At 38.5% G+C, this 15,276-nt stretch overlaps 1 protein-coding gene across 1 annotated transcript in view; it reads right to left on the bottom strand.

Annotated features, from left to right (window-relative positions):
- LOC132187911 (beta-glucosidase 11) overlaps window positions 1-15,276 on the bottom strand; it is an 80,160-nt gene that overhangs the window by 5,660 nt on the left and 59,224 nt on the right. The window contains exons 8-11 of the mRNA XM_088517581.1: window positions 13,333-13,448; window positions 12,904-13,124; window positions 12,757-12,794; window positions 12,584-12,671 (exon numbers count right to left, since the gene is read on the bottom strand). Of these exons, the coding sequence (XP_088373707.1) occupies window positions 12,584-12,671; window positions 12,757-12,794; window positions 12,904-13,124; window positions 13,333-13,448 (463 nt within the window). The remainder of the gene's footprint in view (window positions 1-12,583; window positions 12,672-12,756; window positions 12,795-12,903; window positions 13,125-13,332; window positions 13,449-15,276) is intronic.

Below are 15,276 nucleotides of genomic sequence, written 5' to 3'. Positions count from 1 at the left end.
TATAAAGCCTAGTTTTACCTAGTAACTAAGCAATGTGGGAGTTAGCACCCATGACTATTTTTATAAATCACCCACTCTATGTGGGCTTCTTCTCATCTTCCCATTATGGGACCGGGGTGTTACAACAACGGTGTCCCGGGAAGGGTGCACACGTCTTGTCCAAGGAGAAATTTCGTAGAAAGATATGATAGGATCTATAACCCCCGATTTGCGGGAAATGCCATAATAGGCAAAGATGCAGATTCGATATCTTCTCCAAATTAAGATAAGATTGCATTAAAGGCTCTAACCATGTGAAGATCAGTCTCCACATCAAATCCCTGATTCTTAGCCAAGTTGCTATGCTTGGCTCAGCAACCTGGCCTATAAATAGGTTCTTAGAGCATTCCCAGCAGACTCCCTATAAGGGGGTCTGTTCCCTAAGTTTAGGGAATATGTCCAAAAAATCACAAAAAACATTCCACAGCAGATTCCCTATATGGTTCCTTAAATCATCAGCTGCTACAGTTGAACCCAATGTTTTGGGTTCAATTGTAGTGATCCGTTGCCTTATTATAGTCATAAAAAAAAAACTCTCTCTCCTCTCACATCTTTTCACGCCCATTATGTTTCTCCGTTCTTCTCCGCCTTCTTCTTCTTTTGCACTTCATTTGGACACAAACCAAATCTCCATCTTCACTCTCACGGCCACTCAAAGGATTTACACCCAAAATTAAACAACAAATAAAACACACAAAATCAATCTTCCCCGAAGAACTTAAAGCATTCCAGAACTCAGCAACTCAACCAAAACTCAAGAAACTCTAGATCCATTCAGCCAAACCATCTTAAAACAGATTCTAAGAACACCTCAATTAGAACCGAAACTCAACACCCAACCAGCCACTCAAGACAATCAAAAATCCTCAAGAACACAATTGATTACCCAAATCGAATACCCAAAGAATCAACCCCATCACAATCAAATACCCATAACTAAAGGAAGGTGAATTTTATCCAAGGAATGATTCTGAGCCCAAAAGCTGCTGTCCAGCCACTCACGGCTTCGCTGTGGCCATCTACTGAGCTTTCTCTCTCTTACCATCTCTCTCCGTCCCTCTCCCAGCTCTCTCTGCATCACTCTCTCTTTCTCTCTCTCTCTCTCTCTCTCTCTCTCCTGTTCTCTCCCTGTCTGTCTTTGTGAGCGAGAATCTGCTGGGGGGAAAGTGAGGCAGGGAGAGAAAGAAGATGCAGATGAGTGAGAAAGAAAAGAAAAAGAATTTTTTTTTTAGAATAAAAGAAAATATTATTTTAATGAAAATAAAATTAATATTTTAATGATATAGGGAATGGTAAAGGGAAGCTATTGTGGAGTTTTTGTAGATAGGGAAGCAAAAAGTAGTTTGGATCCTTAAATATAGGGAAAATGGTTGGGTAGCTGCTGGGAATGCTCTTACACTAGGTACAAACCCTAGATTGAATATTTAGCATTAGGCATACACTTGGATCAAATGAACTAACTTAGGCATCGAAGGAGGATCTACCGAAGCACCCCTGACAAGTTCTCTTGATAGTTCGTTCTTCTGCAGGGAAATTGGGAAGCGTAAAGGACTAAAAGTGAAGATCAAGCTGCCTTGAAGAAAGCATTCGCAACATACCAGAAACTGACCAATAGTTTGGCACTGTCTGTGGGAATGATTTGTCTCTCACAAAATCAAAATCCATTATGGTGGTTGACACAAGGTCTAGAAGTTGGGCCAACCGGTAGAGGAAGGCTCACGAAAAGTGTATGCTTCAGCCCAATCAACAGCACTCGCCGCTTCACGAAGCCGACGAAGATCAATAACGCATAATAGCACTGGATGCCCAAATAACAATTCTGACTCAGCAGAATGCGAACCTTCTATGTCGGATCCCGAAGCAATCTCATTCAGAGGGTAATTGGGACATGTATATGGAAGAAGAAGGTAAACAGAGTAACCGCAGTAATGACCATGGTTGTCGGGAGAATGGTCATCATGAGGATAACTCCTAGCGGGAGAGACACCAGGAAGACAACTGGCAAGGACGTGGCAATCGGGACAACAATGAGGATCTGAGTATGGTTGTGACCGAGTGATTTGTGCCAAATATTGCACATTTGGACCCCTTAATTTACATTAGTTAACCTTTAGCTGTGTCGTAATTTGATATTTTGTGTAGTTTAGTTGTTTTTAGTTTTTTTTTTTTAGGTTGCCAAGGAAAAATTGCATTTTAACATGAGAAATACGGAGTTTGGAAGAAAACTGGAAAAAGTGCTAGAAAAGGTGGATCGAGCGCACCATCTCGCACACCAACGTATGTGCGTTCGATCCCAGCTCGGTTGCGCTCGAGCGTACCCACGCCCACTAGCAAACCAAGATGCACTGCAAGAGTAGAGCTTTATGGCCGAGTGCAATCGAGCGCACCAGCCATGCGCTCGAGCGCACTCGTCTGCCAGATATGACCTAGTGTCGTTTTTAGGGTTTTAAACCCTAGAAGCCCCTATAAATACAATGTTAAGCTTCAAGGAAAGTGGGCCAGACACCTAGTCCGAAATTCTCCACAGTTTTTCTCCATTTTAGTTTAGTTTTCCTTAGGTTTAGATTTATTTTCAATAATCATGTGGAGCTAAATTCTCAACTAAGGTTGAGGATGAAGCCCCATCGATAAAGAACGACAACACTTTTGTAAGTCAATATTATTCTGATTTTATGGATTTTTAAAGTTTCAACTGTTTTGCTTTAATTCAATTATTGAAATTATTTTTGAATATCTATTGTGATTCCCAGATACATGTGATGTTTTAGGAGAATTTCATATAATTGTTTGCTTGGATCTTTATTAAAATAAAATTGGATATCTATTTGTTTTTTCTTCTGACGAATACAATTGATGATTTGGTTAAATCTGAATATCTTTTGTGATTTAATACAATGGAGGGATACATTAGATCTTTTGATTGATTTTTGAAGCATAGCTAGACATACATAAGTTTGTATTTGTGCGAACTTAAGATTTTATTGATGAACATGAATATGTCGTTCCGAATTGGTGGGTGTGGATTCCACAACTTTAGTATTTTCATCTTGTGATTATTTTTATTTTATTTAGTTTATGTTTGTTTAATTTCCAAAGTCAAAAACCTTTCAGAACTAGGTTAATATAGAATTGATTTAGATAGAAATTGATTTTTACAATAGAATTCCTTGTGGATTCGACCTTGAACTTGCACACACTATATTGCAAACTACTCGTGCGCTTGCGAGGAATTAACACTCACAACACGTTTTTGGTGCCATTGCCGAGGAATTGTTTGTTTGTGAAAATTGATTTTTGTTTAAGTTGATTTTATTTTTCTACTAGTTATAATCAGAACTTCTGTTTTATTTTTCTTTTTGCAATTTTATTTTATTTTATTTGTTTCGGCAATTCTGATAAAATAAAAGATTTTGTGTTTCTGTTTTTCCAGATTTCTACGAACCAGTCCCTGCCAAGATGCTCTAGTGCACTCGTGCTCGTGTCAGGAAGCAGCACGCGCATCTGCGCTCAAGCGCAAGGCAGGCGTACGCTCGAGCGCAAGTCACTTACACTTGAGCGCACTAGTGCAGTAGATAGCAAGGATCCCGCACACATGCACTCGATCACTTCCTGCGCATGCTTGAGCACACGCATGCAGCAGGCAGCATCATTGGCCGATCAGCGCAACTATGCTCGATCTCGCCTACCCTGCGCTCGAGCGCACCTTCGTAGACTGCACCAAAATGGACCAGTACCTGAATTTTGCCAAACTTATGTTGGGTCCGTTTTGTGCGTTTTTGAGTTTTTGTTTTTAATTTTTTGTATTCTTGTTTATTTGATTTTATAAAATAAAATAAAAAATTAGTTAATGTTTTATGTGGGATATTTGCATGCTAAAGAGTGAGGGTGAAGCATGAATTTTCAGTTTGGTAATTTTAATACTTCTCGTAGTTGTAGGACACCGGCTTCTACTAACTATTCTCAAAATTTTCACCCACATGGACCATGTTCATACTGCTCCAATCTTTATCATAGTTCTGGTAACTATCCATCCCAGGGTCAATTTTCCAATTTTTCATATGAGTAGATGAACACTAGTTTTTCCAGCCCGGGGTTTGAATCAAATTTCAATTTGTACACCTCGAACTGGAGTAACCATTATGATTTCTCGTGGCAAGCTCATGCTATGAGAAATTATGCTCCCCAAGTTGATGAACTACACCATCCTGAATATCCACAATTCGACAACCAACTTGATGTACTGCACCAATTTTCTTCTTCGTTGGAGGACACACTCAAAACATTTATGCAAATAACAAGCCAATCCCTGTAAGAAATCAAAGATGCCACTATGGCAAACGCTGAATCAATTGCAAGGTTGAAAGGATAGCTTGGTCATCTTGTTGATGAAATCAATCGGATAGAGGAAGAAGAGTTTCAAGGTCAGTTGATGGCTAAAGGACACTACATGATTGATGAGGATGATGATAGTATCATTAGCATGTCCAAGCCACCACCACACTTGGGAGTGAAGAAAGTGTTGAGGAGACTGTTAATGAGCCAAGTCTGGAGGATCCTTTGGGAGAGTGTTTCGCTCAATTTGGATGCGACCTAGACCTTGACAAGTTTCTTGAGCAAGCGGAGACTTCTAATGAGCCAAGTCTGAAGGGTCCTCTAGAAGAGTGCTTTGCACAATTTGAATTTGATCTGGACCTTGATATGATACGTGAGCAAGCTAAGTCGTTATTGGATTCCACTCCTGAGAACAACAAGGTGAAGAAGAAGGGGAGCAAATTGAGACCCCGTCAACTCCAAATTTGTCCAATGACAAGGATGTGAATACTGAAACTCATTCCTTCATCACAATCCCTCTTGAGACACTTCATGAACCCCAAGCTTTAATTCTTCAATGTCTCCAAGAGCCATCTCAGGCTAAACTTCTCAAGGATCCATCACACAAAGATCCTTCGAAGCAAGCAACTAGGCTACTGAGCTGGCGGAACATCCTTCTAGTGAGATATCAAATTCTAAAGAAGAAATGGTGGAAGGGATTGGTTGGACACCCAAATGATCGGGGAAAGTGATGTATTTTTTTCTTTTTTGTTTTCTGCACTTGATTTTTGAGTCTTTTTACTTCGTCATTTTATTTCTTATCACATTTTTTTTTTTTTTTTTTTTGTTTCTGATAGAAATTAATCTTTGAGGTTTGTTTCTATGAGAAAATATTGCTATTAGTTTTTTGTTGACAGGTGTTTTGGCGTTCAAGTTTGGGGGACGTCTTGGCCTTTTTCACACCTTGATGTTTTGTACTTCTGGTAATGTATTTCTTTCCTACACATTGAGGACAATGTATAATTTAAGTTTGGGGGTATGGAAAGACACTCTGTCTTTTGTTTGTTTTTATCTGTCTAAAAAAAATTTGCTATGTTGTTGTTAAGCATGAGTTAGTTGTACCTATGGTTTGATTTTCATTGGCTTGCTTAACATTTTGAACATATCATCATGTCATTAGGAATCTGAGTCCTTTGACTCAATTTTGGGTAGAGAGACTTCATTTGTTTTAAGTTGATTATCATGTGCACATTAGCATAGAGTCTGTAAGGTATGAAATTTGAATTGAATTATGTGTATCTTGAGATTTGTTGGATGATTTGTTGATGAAAAACCTTGGCTTGAAAATAAAATAATAATAATAATAATAATAATTCATTTTGAGTCCTCACTGAGTAACTGGACCTCTTGCCTCATTAAGCATTGAGTGTTTGTGTAAAAGGGTGTGAAACTCAAGATTGGTTGATTGTACGGCTAGTTTGGCTTTGTAGCCTTTTTGACTTGAGTCAGCAAGCCCTTAGGGATGTTTTTACATCTAGTGCCCTAAAACTAGCTGGTTTTGGAGTCATTGGCCTAACACTCGTTACATGGGTCAATTAGAAAGCTTAAGGGAGCTAAGCATTGCACAGCCTACACAAAAAAAAAAAAAAAAAAAAACACTAAAAACAAAAACAAAAACAAAAAAAATGCATATCTTGCATTGGTTGTTTCACTCGATAGGGATTCCAACAAATTTTGAGCTATCTATCTTGTGAGTAAATTGAAGCCTCATGACTGTATGCTAATTTCACTGTGCACATATCAGAACATATGATGTCTCAATAGTCCATTTATGAGTTCTTTGACTTTGGATGCACTAATGTGTGTGATGATGGTGTTTATCTTTTTAAGTTTGCTTATGAATGAGAACCATGGTTTGTATGAAACTTTATTCTTTTCAATAACATAGGATTAACAATGTTTATGGGTATCATTCCTTTAAAACCCTCACGAGACTTCACTCGTCCACTAGGAATGCCTAGGGTTTAAAAGGCTTGTTGCATATGCTAAATGCAATCTCTCTCCCATGATAGAGGATTTATGTTTCTAATTTTTCTTATTTTTTTGTTTTGTTTTGCTAAGGGACTAGCAAATTGTAAGTTTGGGTGTATTTGATGTGTGCCAAATATTGCACATTTGGACTCCTTAATTTACATAAATTAATCCTTTAGCTATGTCGTAATCTGATATTTTGTGTAATTTTGTTGTTTTTAGTGTTTTTGTAGGTTGCTAAGGGAAAACTGCGTTTTAACGTGAGAAGTACAGAGTTTTGAAGAAAGTTGGAAAAAGTGCCAGCAAAGTAGGATCGAGCGCACCATCTCGCGCTCGAGCGTATGTGTGCTCGATTCCAGCTCGGTTGCGCTCGAGCGCACCCATGCCCACCAGCAAGCCGAGATGCCCCACAAGAGTAGAGCTTCATGCCCAAGTGCCATCGAGCGCATTGGCCATGGACTCAAGGGCACTCGTCTACCAGATATGACCTAGCATCGTTTTTAGGGTTTTAAACCCTAGAAGCCCCTATAAATACAATGTTAAGCTTCAAGAAAATGAGGCTGGACACCTAGTCCAAAATTCTCCACAGTTTTTCTCCATTTTCATTTAGTTTTCCTTAGGTTTATATTTATTTTCAATAATCAAGTGGAGCTAAATTCTCAACTAAGGTTGAGGATGAAGCCCAATCAATGAAGAACGACAACACTTTTGTAAATCAATATTATTCTGATTTTATGGATTTTTAAAGTTTCAATTGTTTTGCTTTAATTCAATTATTGAAATTACTTTTGGATATCTATTATTATTCCCATATACATGTGATGTTTTAGGAGAATTTCATATAATTGTTTGCTTGAATCTTTATTAAAATAAAATTGGATACCTATTTGTTTTTTTGTCCAACGAATACAATTGATGATTAGGTCAAATCTGGATATTTTTTGTGATTTCGTATAATGGATGGATACATTAGATATTTTGATTGATGTGTGATGCATAGCAAGACATACATAGGTTTGTATTTGTGAGAACTTAAGGTTTATTGATGAACATGAATGTGTTGTTACGAATTGGTGGATGTGGATTCCACAACTTTAGTATTTTCATCTTGTGATTATTTTTATTTTATTTAGTTTATGTTTGTTTAATTTCCAAAATCAAAAACCTTTCGGAACTAGGTTAAGATAGAATTGATTTAGATAGAAATTGATTTTCACAACACAATTCCCTGTTGATTCGACTTCGCACTTGCACACACTATATTGCAAATGATTCGTGCGCTTGCGAGTAATTAAACCTCACAACACCGAGCATCTAGAGTATTTTCAGACCCACCTAGACCTACATGGTACGCCTGATGAGGTGGATTGCCAGGCTTTTCCCTTAACTGTTTTTTGACAATGCCCTAGAATTGTTTCGAAAGCTGGCCCCAAGTTCCTTTGACAAGTTCAAAAATTTGGCTCGGGTTTTCCTAACCTAGTTCCTGGGGTCTCAGACCCTATAGAAGCCCTCAGAATATCTATTGATCCAGCAATAGCACAGTAATGGAACTTTGACGGAGTTCATGACTAGGTTTAATTTGGAGAAGTTGGTGGTGGAAGAGCCAATCGAAGATTTGGTCTTTCCAACAATCTACCAAGGCATCTCCCCGAAGGAGCCCTTAATGAAGAAGTTGGCCTGCAAGCAACCCAGCACACTTTAGGATTTGATGGACAAGGTGGAAGATTTCATCAACCAGAAGACATTGAAAGCTATGAGTAGCTCTCGGAGACCACAAGTGAAGGTTGAGGAGAAGAGGAGGAAAGGGCCTTGGTGGACTAATGACAAGCAAAAGCCCCTGAGGAAAAAGTTCAATGATTATGAGTTCACCCCGCTCAATACAGAGATCTCGAAATTTTTAATGGAGATTAAGAAGGATCCAGAGTACCAAAGACCACTGAAGATATTGGGCAATACGTGCACAAAAAACCAGGACAGATACTATAAGTTCTATGAGGTAGCTGGACATTAAACGGGAAAATGAATAGCCCTGAGGTTATTGATTGAGAAGTTTATCAAAAATGGTAAACTTGTTCGGTTTTTAGGAGAGCAGAAGGATCCTAAAGCTGTTAGAGATGATCACACCCAAGGCCACCAACCAAAGAATCCCTGAGGCTGCTAGCCTCGAGATTATCAACCCCAAGAATACCATTCGCGGGATCGCCCTCGATGGGAGGAAAGAGGTCGGGATGACAACCTCTAGGAGAATTTAGAGTGAAGGGACCATCGAAGAAGGGAGAGAAGTAGAAGTCAACATCACTGAGAACCTAGGTGCCAAGAAGCTATCCCGGAAATTCACACTATCTCTAGGGGGTTTGCCAGTGGAGGAGAATCCAAGGTGGAAAGAAAGGCTTATGCTCAACGGGCACAGCATCCAGAGGTCTAAGCTATTGAAAGACCCATGAAGTGCCTCAGGAAAGAATCACTGTTGATTGGCTTTGCTGATGAAGATTATGCAAATGTTTCATTCCTCCCCACAGATGCTTTGATGGTCACCTTGACAATGACAGCGTTTTATTCCACCCCACATCCATCGAATCTTGGTGGACAATGGTAGCTCGGCCAATATCTTATATTAGTCAATATTCAAGCAACTAAATCTTGGACGGGAGAAGATCATCCTAGCCCTGTTTCCACTAATGGGTTTCGCAAGAGAGCCGGTTAATCCAATTGGTTCAATTGATCTCAAAGTGACAACTAAGACGTTCCTGCAGCATGCGACAATCATGGTGAAGTGTTCACTAGTGGACCAGCCATTAGCATATAACGCTATCATTTGAAGGGCAGCTCTTAACGAACTCAAGGTAATAACATCCACCCCACACCTAAAGATGAAATTTCTAACGGGTTGTGGGGTAGGTGAAGTTAGGGGATATCAACGAGCAGCCTGGCAGTGCTACAATGTCTTCATGAAAGAATGCCCTGATAATAAGGGATTTGGGCAAAGTGTAAGGAAGATGGAAAATAGCAATTACAAGGTGGAGAGCTAGTCGGAGACTTGGAGTAATTCTTGATCGGTTGACTTTGACAAGAAGGTGAAGGTCAGGTCTCAGTTAGACCCGGGAGTGGAGGAGGAATTGGTGCCCTTCCTCCCAGATAACCATGACGTATTGTCCTGGAGCCATGAACACATGCCGGGAATTGATGCGTTAGTAATGGTTCATAAACTGAAAGTCGATCCGAGCCACCGGCTAGTAAAGCAAAAGCGGAGGGGTGATGCTCTAGAGAGAAGTCAGGCAGCCTCGGATGAAGGGAATTAGCTGTATGAGGCCAGGTCTATAAGCGAGGTATATTACCTGGAATGGTTGGCTAATGTGATGTTAGTGAAGAAGTCCAATGGCAAATGGAGGATGTGCATGGACTTCACTGACTTGAATAAGGCATGCCCAAAAGACAGCTATCCAGCCATGAACTTTTAAGTTTCATGGATGCCTTCTCTAGGTACAACCACATATCATTGCATGAAGTGGACCAAGAGAAGACATCTTTCATGACCAACTGGGCGTTATACTTCTACAAGGTAATGCCCTTCAGATTGAAGAATGTGGGGGCTACATTTGAAAGGTTGGTCAACAAAATGTTTCTCGAGCAAATCTAGAAAAACATGGAAGTCTACGTGGATGACATGCTAGTGAAACGCGTTCAAGCAGCTAACCACATTAACGACCTAACCGAGGCATTCCAGACTCTTGAGGTAGTATGGTATGAAATTTAAGCCTTCCAATTGTGCATTTGGGGTATCCTCGAGTAAGTTTTTGGGATTCATACTCTCAAGAAGGGGAATTAAGGCTAATCTCGAGAAGGTAAGGGCAGTATTAGAAATGCAAGCTCCCCGGAATATCAAGCAGTTGCAGCAGCTCACTTAAAGGATTGCTGTGTTAAACCAGTTCATTTCTCAGTCCACAAAAAAGTGTTTTCCATTCTTCAAGATCTTGAGAAATGCCTTTGCCTGGAATGAAGAATACAAAGGAGCTTTCAAGCGGTTGAAAGAGTACCTCGAGAGCCCTCCTTTGCTTAGCAGACCCATTAAAGTAGAGATACTCTTCCTCTATTTGGCAGTGTTCCCTTCTAACAGTATGTACAATTGATAACTCACGTGGACCTGTTCAGTGTATGACACAACTTTGCCAATACCCCAACATATTAACCTGAATGGATGGATTGGAAACGTAAAAATATTGGATATAAATATATATATTTTTTTGAATAGGGAATAACCAAGTAAACTGACTAAATCAATCAATAAAAGTAACATAATATTTATTTCCTTGAAATGGAGTTACAGTAGATGGCCCCCATACATCGGAGAAAATTAAACCTAAAGGATGTTAAGAAATAGAACTAGAACTGGGAAAAGGTAATTGATGGCTCTTGGACTGCAGGCAAGCTAAGCATAAAGAGGGTGACTTATTCTGATATACTGCTAATGTAAACTTCAACCAAACATGATGGACAATGCGGAAAGGAGGATGTCCCAAATGGCGATGTCGGTGAGGAGTGGTACGTTCACCAACAAGCACTTGTTTTATTGGACTCGAAAATGAAGACAAAAAAAACTGGTGCATACCATCTTTTAAGTGGTCCTTGATGAAGAAGGGTTTTGATTTTACAATCCTTGATGAGAAAGTTAGAAGAGTGAAATTCAAAACACAGAATTATCAAAGGCAAATTTACTAACAGAGTGTAAGTTTTTGCAAATATTAGGAAGTAAAAGAAGTTGTTTGAGAATAAAATCATGACGACATGTAGATATAGAAGCTAAAACATTGTCGCTGATATGCAAACTTGATCCACTAACTGTTCGAATTTGGTTGCTACCAGCATATTCCTCGGTAGAGAGATTAAGGTTGGTCAGGTCGTTGGTGAGATGATGCATTACACCAGTATTTGGGTACTAATTTTCATCCAACAAGAGAGAAGGGGATGAATAAAATGCTTGTGGAAAGGTAGGGGAATCTTGCTGGCATGCATGATCAAAGCGATGATAAAAAGTCATCGCTAAATGTCCTAGCTTATTGCAAACTTGGCAATGGGGATGAGAATCACTTGAAGGGCTAAAGGAGGAATGTCCACGTCCTTTGACAAAAAATGGAGAACCACTACCATGATTTCCATGGTAGCCACGACCAGGTTGAGAGAAAGTGGCCACCTCTGCCACGATTTGTAGGAGCACGGGTTGAGACACTGGCGAAGGAGAACAACAAATCTAGTGCAGGAAAATTGTGTTTCAAGCGCATTTCGTAGGAAAGTAAATACTCGTAGATTTCATCAATAGATAAGGAGTTAGCCCATATGGTGATGGAGGTTACAAAATGATCATACTCAAATCCCAAACTAGCCAAAAGAAATATAGTTGTCTCAAAATCTTTGAGAGGCTATCCAGTGGTAGCCAAAACATCACTAGTGGACTTGACTCATTGGAATTGCAATTGTTAGTGGGGCTCCAACAGTAGTGGATGTGTTGGGGATGGTGCGAGGAGGTGGAACAAAACCATCAACCATCCTTACAATATTATGATCAATAAGATAGGGAAGAATGACTATTTGCCAAACGGGGTAGTTGTCTCTGGACGGTGTGACAAAATTCTGTAGGCTTGACATGGTAATTTGGCCATAGGTGTTGGATGAGGGAACAAGGGAATCAGTTAATGTAGGTATAGGCATGATGGATGAAAGGATCAAAAATGACCTTAGTCTTGGGAAAGCTCTGATACCATAATAGAACAAATAATATTGTAGGTTGTAATGCTTCTCTTCTCCTATCTACTGGGTTCTAATGATATGTATATATTATACAAGTTGATAGACTTTACAATTGAATGAGCTAGTGATCTATTAGGTACATTGTTGTATACCAAATTACATAGTGATCATCTAGGTTACATCAATATCTTTTTGGTTTGTATTATCCTTATCATGAGGTTTCCTACTCTTATCACAACTCTTCTTCTTATCACACTGCTGGTAATAACTTGGCTTCTTATCCTTATCATACGTTGAGTGAGAGTCATCATTTGCTTCAACATTCTCTCTCTTTCATATTTTATTTCTCATAATATATTTCCACATTACATATTATAGGAGTGTGCGTATGTGTGGTTGCATGTTTTTGTGTGTATAATCTGTATGAGAGAGAGAGAGAGAGAGAGAGAGAGAGAGAGACCATTCTCATGAATGTAAATAGGAGGATTTCCATAAACTTGCTTAAAGTTCTCCAACAGTCCTTGCAAACCCCAGGGTGTAAGTGTAAACTAGTTCAAACAGGTTAGATAGTATTAGACTGATATAACCTTAAATAGGAAAATCATCTCTATAGTTTAATGTTCATTCTCTCACCTTAGTTGTAGACGAATCCTTTTGAATAATTGTCATAGCTTAGGAAAAGAGTAAACTATTTTAGTTTCATCTATAAAGACTTGGTACAAAAAGGATGAATTTGTTAAGGACATCACAAAGATATAATGTATATATAAAAGAACATACATTTAAAATCTACTGCCATGTCTACAATAAAGTCTTTGACCTCCATCTCTAGTTTGCTGGGGTCATCCTTGACATATGATGTGGAATAGTAGTTTACTCCTAGGAAGTCAAATGAACCCTTAACTTGATTAGATTCAAGATTGGTGAAGGTTGGAAGTCTTGTTCCTACATTCCTTTTCATTACATCAGGATTGTCACCGTAGATCAAGGGATCCAAATACCTGTAATGTCATGCAAACCAAGCATAAGTAAACTCGGAACATAGCTTATATGCTGCTCACAGATGCAAAATGAAAATCAATAATTCTTTCATTGAAAAAGTGAAAGAATCCCAAACTTTTGATGATTATTTGCCTTTAGGGCTATACTAGGTTAACATTACAATTTATAGATGAACAATGCCTCTTTATTCGTGAATGTGTAACTTACCAACCAATCAGAAAGTCCATGGCTCTTTGAAAGGCAATTGCATCTTCAGTTGTGTTTGTTAGGGGAACAAGCCAATAAGCAAAGAGATTAATTCCTATAAATCCATGTTGCTTGTCCTGCATTGTCCAGAGTCCGAATTCATGAGCATTTTGGTGATGTTCCATAGGATTAAAGTTCTCTCTCTCTCTCTCTCTCTCTCTCTCTCTCTCTCTATATATATATATATATATATATATATATATATATATATGTTGGGTGGTCCCATCATTCCATAAATCCCAATGATTTTATATCTATGTTGACATTCAAATGTTTGTATTGAATATATGTTTTATTAACTCGTTAAATGACTTGAACATATGGCATAAAAAATGTCTTTTACATTCTTAATGCAAGAAAATTTATCATATTTATTATGCATGTGAAAGGTCTTAGGATTACATTGAATATGGTTATGGGTGTGAGTAACTTGGTTATCATACAAGGTCTTAGTCTAGAATCCTTGTATCCTTAAATATAGAAAAATCACAGTTGGTAAATGGAACTGTGGCATTCCATTTTGACAAAGATTGTTACACTTCAAATCTTGGTGATCTACCTTGATCAAGCGAAGCAGTAAATACGGATTGATGTGTAGGTGCTGGACCCCAAGGCCCTGAATGGACCAAGGAGTTGTCTTTGAACAAAAATACTGTCGACATCCTAAGGAGATTTTGCATGTAGGTTACTTTGATGTATCAAAGAGTTAGACCTATCGTCGGTCAAAATAACATCGATACATTGGGTAATGGCATGTAACATTGTGGGAAAGCCTTTTTCAAGAGGGAATCCAAATCCTTTGTCGAAACACTTTGGTTGGCATACCAAAATATATACCTGTGTTTATACAAGTATGACAATAGCGTAAAATCAGTGACTAATTGTTTAATCAAAAATATTTATTGGAGTGTAGTCACAATTATTTAGTGGAATTAATTGTGTTTAAAATATTGTTGTGCAATGAATGTCGTAGAGACATGATTACAGACATATTTAAGCCAGGAATTATTTTTCCCTTTAAGTCGCTCAACAAGCTGATGTAATTTAAGAAAATATAGATTTTCTTATTTATTTGTTATTTATTTAAAACATGGGCTAAAGAGATACATTGTAGATATGCATGTATGAATAATTGGGCTTGAGATAAAACCCAAAATTCTAGTGGACAAGGTGGACGCATAAGGTCAGGGAATTTTCCTTGGCCCTATGCGTTGAGTGCAATGGGAAAGAGCTTGGGATAAAACTCAAGCCCAAGACCCTAAAATATGTAGTAGACCTTAAAATTTTCCCTGGCCTTATGTGCCACTTTCTAAGGAGGTGGAGGCTAGGGTTTTTACAAGCTTTAGTTGTCCACTCGTAGTAGTACTAGTGGGACTATGTTTTCTACTACTACTACTGCTTGTCCCATATTGGTTAGTTCTCAACCTCTGCTAGCATGCTAAGTCTATAAATAAAGAAGAGCCTAAGTTCTCAAATTACTCACCAAGTTCCCTTAATAACTAATTTTCAGAAACTCTCTTAGAATTAATAGTTCTTGTGTTAACTCATAAAGAATAAAAGTTTATGATTTGGAGGGGAACCTACACTCTCTTGGTTATTATCAATCATTGGCGAGAAGATCTAGAGGTCTCATCATCCTTGAGATTTGTCGTGTTCTTGGAGGAGGAAGAATGTGTTCTTGGAGAAAGAAGAATCAAAAATAATTTTGCCCAAAGTCAGGTGTGGCCATTGATATCCAAGTAAGTGTCCTTCGTTCTTGGAATTTAATTTTAGATAGAAATTGTTTTTCACATGTTCTTCATAAAGAAGTTCGTGGGCATAGGAATTTGAATTTTCCACTGCACAGATATCTGATTTGCTTACCTATTTCCAGCACCTATGTAAGATGCCCACCCGTGTGATGAG

The sequence above is a fragment of the Corylus avellana genome, chromosome 6 (genome assembly GCF_965113065.1).
Source record: "Corylus avellana chromosome 6, dhCorAvel1.hap1.2, whole genome shotgun sequence".
NCBI lineage: Eukaryota > Viridiplantae > Streptophyta > Magnoliopsida > Fagales > Betulaceae > Corylus > Corylus avellana.
This window is presented reverse-complemented; position numbering and strand designations above follow the sequence as displayed.